This window comes from Micropterus dolomieu, linkage group LG02 (assembly GCF_021292245.1).
Source record: "Micropterus dolomieu isolate WLL.071019.BEF.003 ecotype Adirondacks linkage group LG02, ASM2129224v1, whole genome shotgun sequence".
Taxonomy (NCBI): Eukaryota; Metazoa; Chordata; class Actinopteri; order Centrarchiformes; family Centrarchidae; genus Micropterus; species Micropterus dolomieu.
The window spans coordinates 28,547,400-28,568,924 of record NC_060151.1 but is presented as its reverse complement, the minus strand read 5'-3'; the positions used below and the strand labels follow the sequence as shown (position 1 = coordinate 28,568,924).

General features: G+C 38.9%; 1 protein-coding gene across 1 annotated transcript in view; it reads left to right on the top strand.

The window, feature by feature from the left end:
- gsg1l (gsg1-like) overlaps positions 1-20,808 on the top strand; it is a 43,113-nt gene extending 22,305 nt beyond the window's left edge. The window contains exons 3-5 of the mRNA XM_046043642.1: positions 11,625-11,777; positions 16,034-16,145; positions 19,656-20,808. Coding sequence (XP_045899598.1) covers positions 11,625-11,777; positions 16,034-16,145; positions 19,656-20,019 — 629 coding nt within the window. The 3' untranslated portion in view covers positions 20,020-20,808. The remainder of the gene's footprint in view (positions 1-11,624; positions 11,778-16,033; positions 16,146-19,655) is intronic.
- The last annotated feature ends 717 nt before the right edge of the window (positions 20,809-21,525 follow it).

Here is a 21,525-nt window from a genome sequence, read left to right as displayed (position 1 = left end):
ACAAGAAGTATATTGCCTGATAATTGGGCAGATAGGACCTTCTTCAGGACCTTCTTCCTTTGTTTACTTTTTCTCTCCCCAGACAAATCTAACCAATAAGAGGAGTTAACAATCTCATGTGGCATTTATTTTAGTTTGAAAAACCAATACAAGGACTCTCTTTTAGACTCTCCCCAGAGACTTTCGTTGTTTTGTACTTGATTTGTACAAACAAAAAGTGGTGGAAGTGGTTGTGTAAAGAATGAAAAAAAGGGAGCTTAAACACACTGGCCAATTACCACGTAGTGCCAGATTATCTGTTTCAGAAATTAACTAAAATATTTGGACATAACCTCTGATTCTGTCATCGGAAATATAGTTTTGGATTCTCTTAGACAATTTTACACAATCCTTTATTTGAAGCATCTTGAGGCATTGTGAATATACTGACGGAGGAGGTGGTTGAAGGAAAGTGACATGTATTAATTGATATGAACAAGCTCAGTCTTTTCAGGTGTGTTGTCAGTTTTGATTTATGTAAGTTATAGGAACCTGTACCCCGACAAAAATGAGGATGATGCCTCATGTTCGCATCCAACTTTTATGCAGATGTTAAAGCCAGTTTCTCAAATATGTCACAAGAAAATAACTGTATGGTTCCAGCGACAATATACTGAACAGAGCATAAAAAGATTTTCCTTATCAGACAAACATAGGTCTACTTGTATTTCGTTGCCGTTTGAAGCAGATATGATGTTACCTTCATGAAATTAATTGATTTCCTCTCAAGGGACCCTGTCTTGACCCTGTTCAGTCAATACATGACAGTCATAAAATCAATTTACATTTTTCTACCATAACAGATCAGTGTGTCTTATTTTGAAAGGAAGGTATTTTTCTTTATTGCTACCTTCTCATGTTTATATGTGGCCACATCTTCAGTTTTTAAAATATGATCCCTCATACAAAACAGACAGATATACTTCGATGTATCAGGTGCTGGACAGTGAGAGAATATCTCAGTTATCTTTCTTCAGATTCCTCCTAACTACTGAGAAGAGCAGGTTATTTCTACCAGCACATGGTGTTTATATCCTGCAGCTCATAAAAGGAACATTTGAGCGTCCAGAAGAAAGGGAATATTTCGGTGCATGTGGGCGTAGCCTCTAATTTGCTGTTTCATGCAGAGCAGGTAGTTAATAATGAAAGTTCTCTGATGGTTTTGTCTGTTAATGCCATCTGGAAGAGGAGCAGGAGTGTTTCACGGAGCAGTGGTGGATGATATGATGTATTGAGCGGGTTGACCTTGCTTCTCACACAAGGATACAATATGTTAATCTGCCTTCCTTTGAGCCCTACATGCTTGGTGTTGTTTTATAACACACAGCTGCTCCTCACACAGATCCAAGTTGGTTCTTAATGAAAACTGAGACAACAAAATGTAATTTGTAATTTGATTACAAGAAAACAATCAAAGAGCCAGGGCTATTGCCAGGATTTCAGAAATACTGCGGTCATGGGTGCACCTGAGAAAGGCCACCAACCAGGCTGTGTACTATTATCTTAGTATTTAAAACATCACTAAATTTCACTTTTATTTACATTTTCTCTAAAATTCCCTCTTCACTGCCAGCTATGCTACACTCTGGTGGACAACACTAAATCTGTTTTATTTTCATTTATGATGTGAAAGAAAATTCCTTCCCAAAGAAGAAGTACGAAGTAAAAGATGTGAAGATATGCGGACGTCCAGAGAGTCAACAAGATACTCTCCCGACACGCAGCATCTTACTCCTTAAATACTCTCAAGTACAAAACACAATGCTCCGTATTTATATAGCGCCTTTCTAGTCTTTTTGACCACTCAAAGCGCTTTTACACTACATTGCATTCACCATTCACACACTGAGCTTAAATGCTCAAACAGAAACTAACATTCACACACATTCATACACTGGAGTTTTAGCATACACTTCGTGGCTCTTCGTGAAATGACAAATGTATGTATATAGCAAAGGATGTTCCCACGCCCCCTGTAAGTTCACCATATGTCTGTGTTAAATCTCACCTACATGTCTGCAGATGGTCTAGTGTAAAAACCCTGACCCTTTCATGAATAGTCAATGTTAAACTTGTGGCTCTTACTTTGAAGTGTTACAACATTGTGACCAAAACTTGTTTCCTAAAATTACAGTGAGTACTAATAGTGTAAAAATGATCGAAATCTACATTTTATTTACCTAAAAACAAATCTAATTTTAAACCTGAATTAACTGATTTTTACCTCAACAAGCTGTAAACAAAACATACATATTATCAAGGACCTTATAAAAGGTCTTTATTCTATTTTCACAGCAGACATAGAGCAACATGATCACCCCAATGCAGTGTTGGTTGTCTTCGCTCTGTCTCTCAACCAACTCCTGAGGAAAATATCTGACTCTTTAGCTGCAAAATGCTTCACTTTGCTCATCAGCTAGTCTCTAACTGTGTCTGAGCTGGTGCTCGGCAGGTAGTGTACAGAGATTTGATGAAAACAGCTGCCTGCTGCCTGCTGCTGGAATTGAAGCTGATGTTGAGGAACGGTGAGAATCAACCAAAACAGCAAATGTGCTGTAAAACCAAAACAACGCTAAAAGCTTCATAGAGCTGTGGGGAACTCGTCAGGTGATTATTCCCTGTAGATTCCTCACTATGAGCAACATTCTTCATGTTGCACATAGTAAGTCGATCCATTGTTAAAATAAAGATACTGATTATTGCTGCTTTAAGATACTAATGCAGTTCTCAAGAACCGCTCATCTGATTGGCTTCACACTTGACACAGCACTCCTGTGGGTCATCAGCAATACACCCACCAAGACTGAAGACGATCCGATCAGCTGTTCTTGAGATATGCAAGTTGCAGTCATACACACATACAGACAGACAGACAGATTCCTTCCTAGATGATGCTGCTACAGCAGCACCTATTGGCCAAATGGCATCAAATGTTTCATGGTCACCCAGACATTATATCTACACATGTCCACCAAATGTGGTTGCAATAGCACAACGCATTCAGAAAATATGAAATTTTTGTAATATGAGCCACAGCATTTGAGCAAACTTGAAGGGCCAGATATAGCAACAATTTATGGGAATATTACAAATCCAAAATCATTACTTTGTCCTGCGTGGTCCAGAGAAGTTCTGTACCAAATTTGATGATGATTGCTTAAAATTTGTCGGAGGAGCAATGAAAAACAGATTTGGACAAAATTCAAAATGCAGAGAATTCGATCCAGACTAATATGGGCGTGGCAAATATGGTCCATCATTATTTTACAGAAACATATTGGATCCCTGTTTTCTTAAATCAAAACTACAGGTTTGTATTTAAGTTTGAGTCAAAAAAATAAAAAAACATCTAATGCCTTCAGCTGGTATAAAAAAGCTGCTGCTCGGACAGGATATCAAACCTGCTTTAGCTTCTCTTCACTGGTTACCAGTTTGTTTTAAATCACTTCATGGTTCAACTCTCAGCTAAATTACTGATTTGCTGCTCCCCTATGAGCTACGATGCAGCCTCAGATAAAGGTGACCTGGCTTTTGCAGTCAGGGCCCCCCACCTCAAGAACTCCATGACTGATTTTATTTGCCTCTGTCCTTTAATGTTTAATCCTGGTTTAACAAAGTAACGCACTTTGAAACAAAAAAAAGCCACAGTACAATGGAAGTACCTCAGAAAACTTCTCTTTTAAAACAATTAAAAGCCAGAGTAACATAAAATGGGTTTGGAGCAGTTTGATACTAAAGCAGCGTCTGACACTGGATAAATCAGTTTCTTTATTGTTTTAATTTGAAGCTAACATCATTAGCTAATTTGTCAACAGACAGAAAATCATCCACAACCATTTTGGGAATTGATTAATGGTTTTGTTTTTCATTTATTAGGTAAAAAACATAAGATGATTGCAGCTTCACTTGTAAGATGTGCTCATTTTCTCTGTTTCATATTATTGTTAATTGAATCCCTGGGTTTTTATAAATGTTGATGAAATTAAAAACATGTCAGAAAAATTTGCTTAAAGTAAATTATTTTAAAAAATGTCATCTCAAAATGAATTGAAATTTTAAGACATAAATCTGTAGAGCTAATTTAATTCACTAGAAATGACCTCAGTGTATTAAAATGTCTCCTCTGATTGATTTTTTTAAATTCTAAATCCGGCAGTAAATCAATTAATCAATAATCCTGTCACTGACGGCCCCTGTGGGTCTAAATCTTATAAAATCTGCATTCTTGACATGGAGATGTTTTGAAAAAAACATGGTGTCAAAAAGAAGCTATCAAAAAATGACAGACAGACAGAAACTGTCAACATTACGCACCACTGACATACTCAAAACATGCACATGCAGGGTAATTAAAGATGTAATTATTTAAGATGAGGCTCGGTCTGATGAGCTCCTTCCTTCCTGTTATCAGTCCTGCTGGTCGTCAGATTAATGAAGTCTCAGTCTGCTCCATCTACTAATACATATTCAACAAGAGAAACACGGGAGATAATTATTTTGGTCAATATTGTTTTCCCTTACAGGCATTTTATACCCCTGAAATTCGTTTCCATTGACTGGTTAGAAGTTAAAGCTGCAGCTAACGAGAAACCAGAGAGGGAGGGTTGGCATTTCAAAGCGATATGGCGCCTTCATTAAAAAACAGATCTAATACGTTCAGATTTGTCAGTGTCAAATGTGTAATTCATATAATTTGCAGGGTCCTGGTCTTAAAATCTGGAACAAGATCTTTCTTGCAGGTCATCTTATGTTTTAAATGTGCTTTACTGGCATGACCATGTGGTAAAAGAGAAAAGACAGAGGATCAGCAAGGTTTTACAATCCATCCTGAGGGGAACATGAATGCCACATTTCATCACAATCCATCCAATAGTTGTTCAACTAAGTCAGTGAGATTCATCATCTGAGGACCACGAATGTTTATTTGAAAATGTCACGGCAATCCATCCAATAGTTGTCAAGTTATTTCAGTCTGGATCAAAGCAGTAGTAACTATCTAAAAGCATAGCTAAAAAGAAAACAGTATGAGGAAACACAGCTCAGTTGCCTCACTGTTTGTCATTCTGAAGGTTTCGGCTGCTGAGACTCTGCAGGTTTGTATTTTCTTGATTTTGCACCTTGACAGCGTAAAGTGGTTAGATGTTTTTACTCTTCCTCTCACTCCACTCTTCTCTCCTATTTTCTCTTATTCATTTTTCAGCAGTTGGTTTCCTCCAATTTCTTCTCAGTCTTTTATTTTCTATAACTTTGTTGTTTGGTTTCATAAAACATCACTGCTCCCTCTGACTGTCTGCCGCCTGTCTGTATGCTTTCACTAGGAAGTCTGTTTTCATGCTGTAACACTGTTCATCTCAGCTTATAAATTGTAAATACTGTTTTTAACTGACTACTGACAATACTAATACTTTAGAAGCTAATGCAGAACCTGATTTGGGTGTGTGGGCAGAGATTTCTTCCTGACAAACATCCATCATCTACCAGTGTTTCACTGATAAATAACAAGAACACTTGATCCATAAACTGTTGCAAGACAAGTGACCAAAACAGCATAATTATTAGGCTGCATTTAGAAAACCACCCTGTTGAAAATGCCATTTCTGTCAGTCCCTGCTTGTAATCAGCGTATTTTATGGTTGATCAAAAGGCACGCATCTGGAGCCAGCTAACTTGACCAAAATCGGACTTATAAACCTGCACAGGCGGTTTATAAGTACGCACACTGCGACGGGCTTGCGACCTGTCCAGGGTGTACCCCGCCTTTCGCCCGATGTCAGCTGGGATTGGCTCCAGCCCCCCGCGACCCTGTACGCAGGATAAGCGGTTGACGATGGATGGATGGATGACATACGCACATGTTTACTAAGTGAAGATTTACACATCACTAAATTAATAAGGATTGCATCAAACTAACTTGTTTCTATGCAGAGTTCACTAATAGATGAACCTGCTGACTAATGATGTAAACTGGGAGGATTTTAAATTACATTTCACAAAAATGACCTTACTAAAATTACAAAATGTTATGCCAGTAACTTTAGACTAAATTACCAAATAACATTCGTTAGGTTGCCCAATCAGATATATACCTCTCATTCTCATGACAACTCCAGTCATACCTACATTTATGAAAGGTTTTACAGTCAGTTTAATATGTTGCTCACCCAAATTTTACACAGAAAAACACATTTACAAAAACCAAATCCATGGGATTCATTAACAATAAGACATACAAACAACCAAACACTAAATCAAGACTTTCAAATGGCACCAAGTCAAAACACAACAGCAACACAAAATCCCAGAATAAGAGCAGCAGTCCCCGCGACAGAAGCCTCTCTCTTCTGGTACAGAAGCTTTTAAGCTCTTCATTCCCAGGCCAGGTGTACTTTATTCAGCAATCAGAAGTAGCACACCTGGGCAGTAGAACTAGAGAGGACCGAAGAGGAAAAGGGACAAAGAGGACAGGGAAACACATATAGCCGTAACAGGCCCTAAAAGGCCCCTTTTATTATTTTTTTGCCATGCTAGTGGTGTGACTAAAGTGATGACAATGTGGGTCAGTCCAGTCTGAAAAATTGAACACACACACACAACTACTGGAGGGATTGACATCAAAGGTTGTACAGACACTCATGGTATCCAGAGAATGAATCCTACTGAATTTGGTGACCTTTTTATGTAATGAGCTATCATCAGGTCAAATTCAATTTGTCCAATACCTATTTGTGTCGTTACTTCTTGTGACAATACAGTGACTTTCTGTTTACATAGTTGACCACTGTCGGGCATTTGTTCTGATTACATCACTTATGATCAAAAACCAGCATCCGTCTTTCCTAACACAGCCAAGCATCAAGCAAGTGCAACAACATAAGACACAGCAATAATAATTACAACTCCAACAGAAAGAACAACAGCTCGCAGTCTGTCCTGCAGCCTTATTTCTTGCTGCTGAGCCCCGTTATTTTAACCACTCTCCACCCGCCGGCACAACACCGGCGCCGCTCTCCACAAGAAGCAGCATAATGTAGGCTGAAACTTGGGTGGCGAGCACAGACAGCTACCGATGCAAGAGCACTAAAAGTAACTTTACTGATGCCCGAGTGTGTGTCCAAGTCAGCTAACATCAACCCCTGATTTATGGCTAACAGCTAAACATCTGGCCGATTTAGCTCGAGTTGAACTTTGCAGCAGGCAACACAGCAAGCCAGCCAATAAGTTATTACTGACTAGTCCAAAAGCAAGGTCAACTCGGCATCTGTCCTGCATCCTTTCAGCTCTTTCAGCTCCCGCCATTGAATAAAATCCAGTCTGTTGTTTACTCTTGTCCAGTCTCTGAGCTAGCTTCTTCCAAAGAACTTCCATTGTACATGAAATACATTTAGCTACTTCTTGTAGCTTGCATGTTGAGTTGCGTTGGGGCCATAAAGCATTACACTGTTGTCAAGATAGGGTTCCTGGGATTCCAATGCTACATAGTGCATCGACTCAGTGTGCCATCAAAATGATTTTTAAAAAGTTTCTTTAAGTTTTAATGATGCAGCCTAATTTGTTAATATATAATATTTTTTAATATCACCCCACAAGACCCTTCTGGTTATCTGCCACTGGTCTGCTTATTGTTCCCAGAATTTAAACACAACTTCACTTATCTGAGTCATTTCTTTGCCATCGATATTAATTACAATTTTGGCTGCACTGTATTGTTTCTTCTTTTTCTTTTTTTCTTTTTCTGCCTAGAGAGAAGTGTGACACAAATATAGCTGTCAGGTTTGGCTCTTCAAGGATCCTGTAGCTCGCCCAAACTCACTGATGTTCAAATTGAAAACTGTGGCCTGGAGGTTGCACTTCCAACTCATCTACATCCACAACAGAGCGGAGCAGAGCAGATAATCCTGTTTTAATGCTGGGTCATGAGCCTGATGCTATTCAAAAGGAGCTTCTGCTTTTTAGAAATTATAAATGTGGAGAGAAAAAAGTCAGAGGTCCAGTAGTGAGAGTGGATCCCGAGGGCAGCTTTCGACTGCAGGATGACAGCTCCGCTCTGCCTTAAAAATGTTCACATTTCCAGAGCGTGAAGAAGTACAGGAAGGTTGTAAAACTTGTTCATCACCCTGCATAATGTCTCTCTCTGCTCTGATGGAATTTTTTTCTCCCCCTCTTGGAGTACAGCTCTGTGTGACCAGAGGGCCCCGCCGACACAGTAAAGAGCAAATCACTGTGTCACACAAGCAGGTGGTGAAATCAAATACACCTTGTCCCTCCTCCTGTGGGCGTATCAGAAACAAATGTTTCACCTTGTTTTGAGCTCTAAGTGTCATGTCTCGCCTGTTGCGGAGAGATGTATCATCATTCTCCAAAACATTCATCAGAGTTTCTGGGTTACCAAACACTGGGTGAATGAATGGCGACAGAATAAATGGAGAGATCCAACTTCCCCACCCTCAGTTTGTGCCTGGAGGACAAAAATACAACAACAATGGGAGTCTAATATCCACATCCGTCTGAAAGGACCAGGAGTGAAGGTCAACACTGACTTTTTATTAGAAAAAAAAAGGCAAGGGAAGTTACCTGTAGAGCACATTTCATACACAAAGAAGTTCAGAGTGCTTTTAAACATTTAGTAAATACTGCAATTAACATTAAAATGTAAATATAAACATTGCAAATCATTTTAAAAGAAATTAAGAAGATAAAAGCAGAGAAATAAGTATTTGAAAGGTAAATATGTAAATGCATGGTGGATAATGGTTAGTGCTCAAAGTCAAAACTGGAGGAGAAGTTTTTATGCTGGATTAAAAATAAGTCAAGTTATATTATCTGGGAGTTTGTTCCAGCTCTGTGGTGCACAACTAATGTTACATGTTTAGTTACACTCATTACCAGATGACCTGAGAGCCCGAAAGGGTTCATACAGATAAAGACAGTCAGGTATAGATTTTATTCACTGTGAAATGTATAGACAAGCAGCAGTAATGCGTGACACACCGAGAGCCATTGCAGAGACCTGATATTTGGTTTAATGTGTTCAGTTTTCAGGGGAGAGTTGTAATTCAAGTAACGGAGAATATATATTTGTAGGGTTTTTTTCACGTTTTTCTTTTGAAAACATTACAATTCTTTTTTGGGGCCAGCAATCTAATTTTATCTTCGCTATATTTACCATTTATACCTTCATTACAAGTAGTCTGTTATCAACTATTTTGCTACCTTAAAAGAAATGTGCTGCCCAAGCTGTGTGCGTTGTTTCATAGCAATGCCCGATAGTGAATTCATTAAAAATAACTGTTACTTATTTAGGAAACAGTCATTTTTGAGAAGCATATGAAGAGAAATATGGGCGGCTTCACGTTTGACACAAAGGTCTCCTACTGTATAAAGGCTCCCGTGTTATTGCCACATTAATTCTTACTACTTTTAGGAATAATCATATTGGATTGGCTGCCTGAGCTTTTGGAGAAGTTAAATCAAATGAAGCAGTCTTCATATCAAAGCAAGTGGTTTGGCTGGCTACATGTCCATAACAGATACAGGCAATAACAGTAGGCAGCTAGCTAGTGTGATATTTCAAAGTGATCTTATTTATACCTTCATGCAGGTGAACAAAACTGGTAAAATTATTGTATTAAACAGAAATAGCTAAATTAGACATAATCAACATGCAAAGCAAAGGCCATTTCATAGAAATAACACAGAGGCTATTTCTAAACTGATGCACAGCCGCTGAAACATTAATTATTCCAATAAGAGATGTGAGACTTGCCTTGGACTTGCAGCAAAAAAAAGGTTTGTAACTTGTACATTGAGTAGTTTATTGACAAAGTACGTATAATTTTACTTGAGTAGATTTGTCAAATGGTAATTTTTACTTTTACTTGAACAAAGATTTTCAGTTTAGCCACCACTGACAGTTTTTATTAGTCTTTGTTAGGACTCATCAGCAACATTATGAAGGAGATGAAGTTGTTTTGGGGAAAGCATGGGCACTCTGATTCTTGTTATTTTTAAGATGATATTATCCAGACTTACGGATTTGTGGCTGTTAAAGTTCAGTCAAACAAGTCAAGCAGGAACAGAGGACTTGGATTTAAGTTTTTAAAGACAGAGAGTCAAGAAGAGTGCCGACAGTCAGCGTTTCTTCCTACCAAAGATATATATTTCAGTTTTTCATTTGGATATCACCTGAATAATTGAGATTCAACATTATCTTTATTAGTTTATAGCAAAACAACCATTGATCTCACAAACATAACAATGCACAAAGTAAATAAAAATGAAATAAATGCCAGATCATCCCACCCCTCCCTCTCAACACCATTTACCTACATGGCTGTGCATGGCTACACATTTATTGGCTGTGCATAAATTTGATTTTAGCATTATGCATAATTTAGTTATACACCAGTGCATTAAGAAGTTTGTCATGTTTTGTTAAAGGATCAAATAATTTTTTGCTCCTGTTTCTCTTTATATGCTGTGATCTATGGTGTAAAAAACTTGCATTGTTTTGGTTTAGTCCTCTTAGTAACTCACGAAACACTCCATATTTACTTTGTCTTCACTTTGACACACTACTGAGTGTTTGGTCAAATGAGCTCCTTCAATCTAACTATGAGCCCCCTGAATCCGGCCTCTGTATTCTCACTACAGAGAGATTTTCACCTCATGGTTCTTTAGCAGGTCTTCATGTTTTTGCTCCCTGAGCGCCGAGTGGAAATGCTTCAGATGTTTGACAATTCAAAAACCCTGACCTCTAGAGTTCAGGAGCTCTTTCAACCCAACTCTGTTTCTTTTTGTGAACTTCTGTATCAGTGTGCATGTCTGAGAAAGTGACTCAGAGCTTAAAGGAAAATGTAGTCAGAATAAGAAGAAACCTCTCCCACAAGTCATTGCTGCAGTCAGTTTGATGTATATCCTCTTCTGGCACCAATCCCAGTCTTTGTGTATCATCTGACAATGCCAGCTCCAAACAGACTTTTATTTAAGATTTTAATTTAAGAACATTTTAAACTAAGCCATAATGCTGAACATAGTGATTAATTTACATTGCTGCAAACCCTGCTGTGCAGCTGAGAATGTCATCTTTTTTCCAAAACGTCTATACCTGGGTTCAGAAAACGTACAGTTCAATTAATGGGGAGGAAAAAGTGGCATATTATAGTTTATTATTTGATATCTCTACATTTGAAGTATCTCATGTTTATTTTCAAGTGAAAAAAACTCTGAAACAGCAAATTTTTCTTTACTAGTCAGTGTTGCACTCTGACATGGCACATTTGCAGTTCACAGTGATATCAGTGGCAGCGAGATTTACCATTCAAAACTCTTACTTAGTTACGAAATGTCTTTGAATTCACGCAAAAGTAAACATAAGCAGCTTCTCATTTCTAATCAGTCATCAGTTGCTTAAATTGGTCTTGGTCTCCTCCTCTCTTGCAGACTTTATTTATGTTTCTGACTCGTTTTAAAGTGAGAACTCATGAAAGGCTCCTCACGTGTCATTTCACGCTGTTCAGTCTTTTGTAAATGTGTGTTTCCTCTGTAGCACAGCCTGCTTAACTGAGATGTGTGTGTTGTGTTTGCAGGTGTGTTGTGGTTGTCGGTGGTGTCTGAGGTACTCTACATCCTGCTGCTGGTGGTCGGCTTCAGCCTGATGTGTCTCGAGCTTTTCCACTCCAGCAACGTCATTGACGGACTCAAACTCAACGCCTTTGCCGCCGTCTTCACCGTGCTGTCGGGTAAGACACCACAAAGGCCTTTAACTTTTAAGACTATTTAACTTCTCCATGCACAGTTGAAGTACAGTGGTCGAAAGAAACTCAGTACAGATTTGAGGTACTTGAACTTCCATTTTCTGCTGCTTAATATACAGTATTATTCTTTTCAGGGGTAAATATTGTACGTTTTACTCACACAACATTTATGACTAAACTGCACATTTTCGAGTGGCCTTTTATTGTGGCCAGCCTAAGGCACATCTGTGTAATACCCATGCTGTCTGATCAGCATCTTGATATGTCACACCTGTGAGGTGGATTGGATTATCTCAGCAAAGAAGAACTGCTCACTAACACAGATTTTGACAGATTTGTGAACAATGTTTGAGAGAAATAGGCCTGAAAGTCTTAGATCTTTGAGTTCAGCTCATGATGAATGGGGACAAAAACAAAAGTGTTGCGTTTATAATTTTGTTCAGTGTAACTGCAGTTTGCTTATGTACTTTCACTTAAGTAGGAATTTGATTGCAATACTTTTTCTTGAAATGGAGTTCTGCACTGTTGCATTGGTACTTTTACTGAACCAAAGGACCTGACTTCTTCTTCTACTGTGAAAGTGGGCGAAGTTGTCGCAGAAATCCCTACTGTGTGTCCTGTCCTGTCTTGTCAGTAGCTACATGTAGATGTTTTTGTCTTGAAAAAGAGAATTTGTAATATAAGTGGGATCTTGTTGGTTAATAATACTGATTTGAAGTAATACTTTAGTATGTTTACAACATAAACACTGACAGACATCATGTTCCTCTAACGCGGTTCCTCATTCAGAAATGCTCTGAGCATAACGAGGGGTGGACAGGGACTGATGCAGATTTGTGAGAGGTCTTCCAGGGTCAGAGGTTTGATTTTTCTCCCAACTCATGTTAAACCTCTTACACAAGAAGTTGGCTCTGTGTCAGGCTGCACACTGCTCATCTCCTCCTCATGCCTCTCTGAGGATGTTTCCAACGGCCGGTGATTCTTTTTAGAACCCATTTTAGAGGCTTTTCACTGCTAACCTGAGAAGCTGTGATCATATTACTATTCTTTACGCATCACACCATAAGTGATAGATGTGATCTGAATCACAGATCTTAATGACATGAGATGCTAATGAATATCCTCTTAACAGAAAAATGTTAATGAAGGTTTTGAAAATCAATATCATGGCAGCATTACTGAAACATGATCAAGACTTGAAAAGCACATACAGGTTGAAAAAAAGATGAGCTGGTCATAATCAATTCAAAGAAAAAACTCATAACAATGTAATTTTAGCAGACAAATATAATTTATAGGTCTTTCAACATTAGTGAATTAAAAATGTGGTAAAAATGGATAAACCCTTTTATATTGAAAGAGGTAAGAACTCGTTTCCATTGCTCAAGATTGCTATTTTAGTACTATACTATGATCCAGAGGTGCGACCAAGTCATTGTTTTACAAGTCACAAGTAATTCTCAAGTCTTAGCACTCAAGTCTGAAGTCAAGACCGACGAGTCCCAAGTCAAATCTCAAGTCCTAAACTTTGAATTTTGAGTCCTTAACAAGTCAGAATGTGCTCTTCACCAAATTTAATACCATTTCAAACTTAAAAATTAAAAAACAAAGTGTTTGATTTTGCCAAATCAAGTCTAAAGTCATCATATTTGTGAGTCCAAGGCATATGACTGCTATTATCATTATATCGAAGATTACTATCCTGATTAATTTTGCAGTGGCCCCAAGAGTTACGATCAAAGAGGAGCTGGTGTATCTGTTTACAGAGCAGCTAAACCAACCAGGCTGAGAGGATTCATGGCCTCCTCGTTTGACTAATGAAAATAATCAATAATGATCTGTTTCCCATCATGCCGTAAGCGACCAGGATCTAATTTTATCAGTCACAGTAAAAGCAGTTGTTTGCTATGATAATGTGTGCTGTTTGTCACATATATTTCCATTGAGCTGCTTTTCTGCTTCTTCTTCTATTCCTGTGTTGAAAATATTAAAAAGCATGAGATGAAAAGGGCAGGAAATGGCTTTCCTTTTTTTGTTTACTTGAGTGATAAGTGCTAGCCTCAGTGACAGCTACTTTACATGTCCTTTGGCTTCTTCAGCATAAAAGCCCCCAATGTTTTGCCGGTTCAATGCTTTTAGCAACAGGAAATGTTTGGTTTGCATCAGCCGTAATTTAATACAGCTCCGAAATGTCTGCAGGAGAGTGAACAGCAAAAAATGGACCTCATGCAAGAACCCTTCCTATATTTGTTCTTAAGTGGCTTGTGCGAGTGATTTACAATAACTTGCCGCATTCACCAATTTACGAGTGGTCTAGACCGGTCATACGCCATTTAGTCAATTAGTCTGCTGTTAGTTTTCCACTAATGGATTGTATATTTCATTTCTTTAAGGCATTTTTACCAGGCCGTGTTGTTGGTCACAGTCACACTTGATTTAGTTTGAACCGATGTAATGTGATACTAAGGAGGCAATCGCAAAATTTCTTTGATTAGTATATTTCTCATTACTGCTGAAAGTAATAATATCAAACTGCTTTCTGTATGTTGCTTTGGGACTTAAACATTCATGACGGGTCATATTAAACACTAAATCACTGACAGCCAAACAAATAGCAAAGCAGATGAAGGACAATTCCTAGAAATCTCTGTCGTCAGGCTGTCAAGATCAAGGAGAAATTATGCTCCCTTTGTGGTGAACTGTAAATCTGGGGCTGCATCAACAACCTCAGGGAAAATCATCACAAACTCTGGCTCTAACCCATCACGCACTTCCACGTGTGACACACACAGAAAACAAACCGTGTTTTCTCCTGTTGATGGTGATGTAGAACCTCTGCATTAATGTCTCTCATTGACTCAATTATATTGTGGCTTTTTGATTTACTGTATGTTTATGAGTGATTATATCGCTGTCTCTAATTGATTGGATGTCTCATAACTGGCAAGTTAAATCAATTGGTACTGTGTAATGACTCATTATAATAGTTACATGTGTTTTGATTTATTACTGATATTATGTTCAGCTGCAACTTAGAGGTAATTTGATTTACTATTGTTTTGTTAATGGTAATTATCATGGCTGATTATCTTGTGCTGAGGGTTGTTATGCAAGAACAGGAAAACATACTGAAGATGCAGATTCTCTGTTTTAGAGCCTTGCCATTAGTGGGGATAAAAGTGAACTTTTGCCCTGACTGTGGTGGTAGAGGAAAGGTCAAAGGACCATTAAAATCAGAAGGGTTAATCCTCTGGGGAGCGTGAGTATCTACTGCAGCAGTTATGGAAATCCAGTGATTTGTTTTTGAGATATACTGTACCTTACCATGATGAAGGGACAATTCTGACCTGATGATGTGACAGAGGAAAAGTCATTTTCATTCATCATCTTGGGAACATGAATATTCTTAAGAAATTCTGTGGCAGTTCATTCTCTAGTTGTCAAGACTTTTAGTCCGAGCTGTTTGCTAATGACCCTCGCTAGCTGACGGCTAGACACAAGATCACAGAGCCACTTCCAGCTAATTTAATTTAGGCAGAAAAGGCAAATCAATATTACAAATGTATCTCAATAGGCTTTTACAGGTCCCCATGCAGACGGTGCGAAAATGGCAATTTCCAAAAATTCAGTCTTAACAGTAAGCACAAATGAACGAGAGAGTACACAGTCATGCTAACAGCTAGGTGAGGCTGTACATAGGGGATTGCAGTGCTTTTAGCTAAATGCTAACATCAGCATGCTAACATGCTCACAACGTGCTGATGTTTACAGATGTTATGCTTACCATGTTCACCATCTTAGTTTAGCATGTTAGCATGCTAACATTAGCTAATTATCAGAAAACACAAAGTACAGCTGAGGCTGATAGGAATGTCATTAGTTAGTCAGTCACCCACCGTAGACCATGAATGTGTGACCTAAATTTCATCCCATCCCATAGACGTGGTGGATTGACATTGTAGCTAACACAGCTAAAAAACATAATTATTAATTATAATCCAACTGTAGAATTATATCAGTTATTGAAAGAAGTTTATTGGTAAACAAGCTGTGATTGCATACAAAGTCAATGGAAAGATGCGATTAAATGCAGCTTAAGTCACCTGGGGCAGCGTGACTTTGCTTCATGAATACATAGAGAATAATTATTAATAGTTAATAGTTCATTTGTGCCTTTTTGGGATTCGTTTGACATAGAAAATGTTGCTTGTAATGACCGTGTGTGTGTTTGTGTGTTGCAGGTCTTCTGGGTATGGTGGCCCACATGATGTACACTCAGGTGTTCCAGATCACAGTCAGTCTGGGTCCTGAAGACTGGAGGCCTCACAGCTGGGACTACGGCTGGTCCTTCTGGTTAGTCTGCACACGCCCCCACACGCAGTCTCTTTGTAGGGACTTGTCACTGACATAATGATCCTAGCCCTTTACCCAAACCTTAACCTACATGCCCAACCTTAACCCAATTGTAGCCTGAACCCTAAAATCAAGTCTGAACCCTCAGACAGCCCTTTAAACTTGTGGGGTCCAGCATTTTGGTCCCTGCAAAGCTGTCGGACCTCACAAGTTTAGTGGAATTCTAGGTTTTTGGACCCCACAAATGTAGTAAAACAAGCCTCCCCACACACAAATATGCCCTAATTTTGTAACGTATTGTGTTAATAGACTCCTGCATTATTAATAAAGGATGAATGTTTCACATGTTTTAAAATGACTTAATACATTGTTATCCAGTGTTTCAATAAAAGACCAATGGTGTCGATCACACACACACAACATGTGGAACAACCAGACCCATCATCCCTCCATTTAGTCAATCATAAATCATCTCTTCAGGATGTTGCTGGAGGCATGTACTGTAGGAGAGTTTCAGCACAGGGAGCGACGGGACTGTTGCTTCTGGGATAATTAGCCAGACAAGACGCACCTTGACCTTCCCTTCTCTCTGCTCGAAGGCAGAGCCGAGCTGCAGCTGTTCACTTTGCTCATTTGTGGATCAAGGACAGAGATTCTCAGAGAAGAACAGCATCCAGACAATCCCTCTCACACCTTCAAATTCATTCTTGAGTTTGAGAACAGGCGGGTGAAGATCATGTGAGACACTCAAAGGCTCCAGAACAGCTGCTAAATTGACCTTGTGGTGACATTGTTTTTGTTACTGCTGTTTCCAAGGTCACCAATGTACTTTGAACCCCAATAATAATGTTTATTTAGTTACCAAAGCCAGCATTACACATGGATTATAAAAAGCATCATAAAACAGTAAAATACAGAGAACCATAAGGAGTCATAAACAACCATTTTAAGATGGGAAAACAAGAATAAGTTCGAAATATCTGCAACAATCACCCCCCACATTTTCTCTGCCAGTCATTCAAGTAAAGGCCTCTCATTTAACACCATGAGGGAGCCATTCAGGTCCTTAAAGTGGAGTAATTTCAGCAGGAATGATTAACCTCTACTGGAGCAGAAGGCCAAAAAGCTCCTTCAGGACAAATAAAAAAGCGTGAATGTGCTCTGCTCTGAGGGCGATTAAAGAGAACACGTGCACGCTCACATGTTCTGTTTAAAGCTCTTTAGAAACTGAGCTTAAGCTTCATTTCAGCCGAGGGTGAAGTGAAAACAGTAAGTTTGTACCAAGCTGGGATTCCCATCATATGTTTTAATCCTTAAAAAATCCACATTTCATTAGCTGCTTTAAAGGGAAATTACAGCTTTAACCTAGATCTTATTCTCATAATTTTGACTGTGGGTTATAATAACTTTGCACCCCTGTTATGGAGATTTAACACTTCAGTTTTACATAAATCATTTCAAATGCTTAAGTCCGAGCGAGAGTAAGCACAGAAAGGTGACCCCTGCATTAACAAGTGTAAGTAACTGCATATGTTATATGTTTGTTTTACATGTGTGAGGTTGTGGGTCACTGTTGATTTACCATGTGTAGATGCTAGAAAAGTAACGCCATATGAAAGAATGTTTACTTACATAAACATCTTCTATGGAGATTCAATAAAACCAGGTGCCACAGATGGTTATCCAGTGGACTTTGAGGACGGTCTTGATTCCTTTCACTTTGATGGCTGTCCGTATTTATTAGAAACGGAGTGCAGGAGGAGGCGCTAAATGGAACAGGATAATAAGACCCAGGTAGAAAAATACCGTAATTTTCCTATTTTATTTGCCATGTATCTTTGATCCATATGGCATTTTAGATATATATACATATTCGATATATATATATATATATATATATATATATATTTGGTCCTAAAGCTGCCAATATAAATATCAAGAATAAATATCACTTAGGTTCAATTCAGTGTATTGTGTCTCACTGAATAACAAATTATTACTTTATTTATTAGAGAGAAGCATGCTGATTTCAAATCTCCTTATCTCTCTCTCTTGCTCTCATTTCTCATCATTTCTCAAGGCACACCTGTGCAATCTCCATGCTGTCTGATCAGCATCTTGATATGCCACACCTGTGAGGTGGAAGGATTATCTCGGCAAAGGAGAAGTGCTCACTGACACAGATTTTCACAGATCTGTGAACAATATTTGAGAGAAACAGGCCTTTTGTGTACATAGAAAAAGTCTTAGATCTTTGAGTTCAGCTCATGATGAATGGGGGCAAAAACAAAAGAGTTGCGTTTATTTATTTTATTCAGTGTATATTTTGGTGATTTGTATTATGTTTCACTGAGTTGGTACTTTATTTTTATTCTTTTTATTGTGTTTTACTATAAACACTTTAAGCTTCCTCTGTGAGACAATAATGTTTAAATTATGAACCAAAGAGAAAAGGTGACTGATGGCTGTGACATTAAACCAACTAAAAGGAAATCCTACAATAGTTTGGATTCCTTTTTTGCGAGATAACGAGTGATGGGTCGCATCAGTCATTTTGCTTCATTTTGGGGTTTTGTTCTTGTCTCTCTTCACGGTTTACTTGCTCATGTTTATGCATGTTTATGGTTCTTCGCTTGTCATCTTTCTTGGCACATAGTGATTGACTCTGCACAGAGGGACTGTCAACTTCCCTCTTAACCACCTAATATCACACCTATTCCCTTCAGACACTCTCAGTTAGCAGCACATCAGGTATGTACCTGCTAACTTTAATTGGAGCAGAGCCCGAGGCTGAAGAGCTCAGAGTATTCACTGAATCACCACAGATGTTTCACAGATGTCTCATTTCTCCATCTGGCTCATCACCACTCCCTCTCAGAGGACCTCAACAACAACGTTGGTCATTTTGTCTGCTAGCCATCCAACACTGGCTAGATAAGCATGGACGTTTGTCTGATCATTTGAAACCTAGATGCCAATCAGAGATGACTTGTCCAATCAAATATTAAGGATCAGGTTAGGGATAAAATTTGCCACAATAATTGAAGACATTCCTCAGTTGTGCTTGTCACTGTTTTTCTATCACTAATTTTCATGAATGTACTTTAGTAAAAAAGTAAAATCCAAGAAGAGATTATTGGAAATTAGCCCATTAAAATTAGCTCATTTTAGTAACCCCTGACCTTTTTACTAGCACCCATCAGGCTCAATGTCAGGCATCAAAACAAACTATAGCAACATTTTTAGCTACAAATGAGCTCAATGTCAAATATAAGTAAGTAAATAAATAAATAAGTAAACCTGAGACTGACTGATTGTCATTAGTTCTGCAGGTATTGAACAAATCGAACAAAGACTGACATTACCATCCACAGAGCCACACCTAGTGTGGCAAAGTACATCAGGATGAGTAAAGAGATTAACTGCTTCTTCTTCTTCTTCTTCTTCTTCTTCTTCCCTTCCTTCTCACCCACTCATCAACAACATGTGTCTGTGTCTCTCTCCAACCAGCATGGCCTGGGGTTCCTTCACTTGCTGCATGGCCGCCTCCGTCACCACCCTCAACTCCTACACCAAGACGGTGATCGAGTTCAGACACAAACGAAAGCTGTTTGAGCAGGGCCTGCGCGAGGAGCAGAACTACCTGGACCAGGAGGCTTTCCACTACTTTCGGGACCGCTCCCTCCAGTCCATCTCCAGCACCGTGGAGGTCTACCCCGGCCACAGCGGAACCAGAGCCGGGCTCGGCTCGGGTCCTTGCCCAGGACCGGGTCCGGGTCCGGGTCCCGGTCCTGGACGGGGCAAAATTAGAGCCATGTCAGCCTCCATGGACCTGGGGGAGAACACAGACTCGCTGGGGGAGGAACAGTGCTGAGCCATCCATGGGAATAGGAGTGTCATGTGGGGGGCGTGGCCACATCAGGCGCACTGCTCCTTTAGGTCTGAACTGGCCACCGTTTCTGCCACCAAACGCGAAAGCACAGCCGCCCATATTTTCAGTTTTAAGAAGATTATTAACTTGACTGGAAGAGACAGGAAACGTCAGTGAAATTAATAAAGTTAGATGGATATATTCTTTATATATTAAATAAAAATCATTATAAAGTGTGAAAACCAGACTGAGATCTTTGACTGAGATCTTCGTGGATGGAAATCAGTTGTTCTCCTGCATATTACAAGGTGCTATGTGTAGTATTTTGACATTGATATTATCAGTTTTAAGTGTTTGTGCTGGCAAACTGTAACTGCCTTAAATGGCAGTTACAATATAATGGTGAATGCTGAAGAGTAGCGTAACAGTAGCACAAGTAGAAAACCAATAAAGTCACCAAACAGACTCACTCATGTCAGTTACTCAGCAATATCTACCTTAAGTTGACTAGCATTAGCTACCATGAACTACTGATCATACCAGACCAGGTGAGGCCACAGCAGCAAAACCCCCGAAGTACTGAACTAAATTAGGGTGTGTTATATTTTAGATGATGGAGATTACATGATGACAAATTAGAAGAGATTGTATCTTGATATTTTGGATAAGGGACAAACCGTGTAACGAGTGTAATGAGGTATTTTGCATGCTGATACGCTGTAAAAGCTGAATTGGAGCTGTATTATCTTGTGTGTGTGTGTGTGTTGACAAATAAATAGATGTTTAACTTTGCTAAAGGTCCTTTATATAGAGATTTTGAACTTTAATATAGCAGCAAACAACTATTTGAAAATATAGTAATGGCGTTTTGGGCAGAGAATGACGTCACACCCCCTCTGTGTGTGTGTTGTCATCCAAACTTCTATGTTCTTTGCATTGTTAGCTGCGTGCATGTTAATGCATGTGAGTCCGTTGCTGTGAAACTGTTGTCCTTGAGTAAAGCGATACAACGGGTGTTTCTTTTCTCATGTAACGTGGCAAATTAAGGATTTATTGAGGCGGGGATTGTTGTAACAGTGGAAAGACTAACAAATTTGGTTTTACTTTCTTTCTGTCTAGTTTAAATGAAGTATATTATATGATGATCTGTGAGGTAAAATTACTGCTTTTCTCAACGGAGTCTGGTGGGTTGTAGTGCCCATTTGTTTTGCTATGCTCTAGTGTGACATTTAGAGGTAGTGAATGTCGCTTACAGGCCCTTTAAGTGTTCAGGTATATGACACTTTTTCAGGAAGAGATACAAAAGAAAAACTCAGTGAGAGGTTAGAGGAACAGATGCTAGCCCAGGTGTAACGTCAGGATATGTTTGTAAAGCCAACATCTTGTGGCCATTAGAGGAACTGCAGTTTAAGCTATACTGTGGTTTTATTATTTATTATTGTGTCTCATCCTTCTTCAGAACAAACAGAGACTGAATAATGGGTGGGGGAACAGGGAACAAGGAAGGAG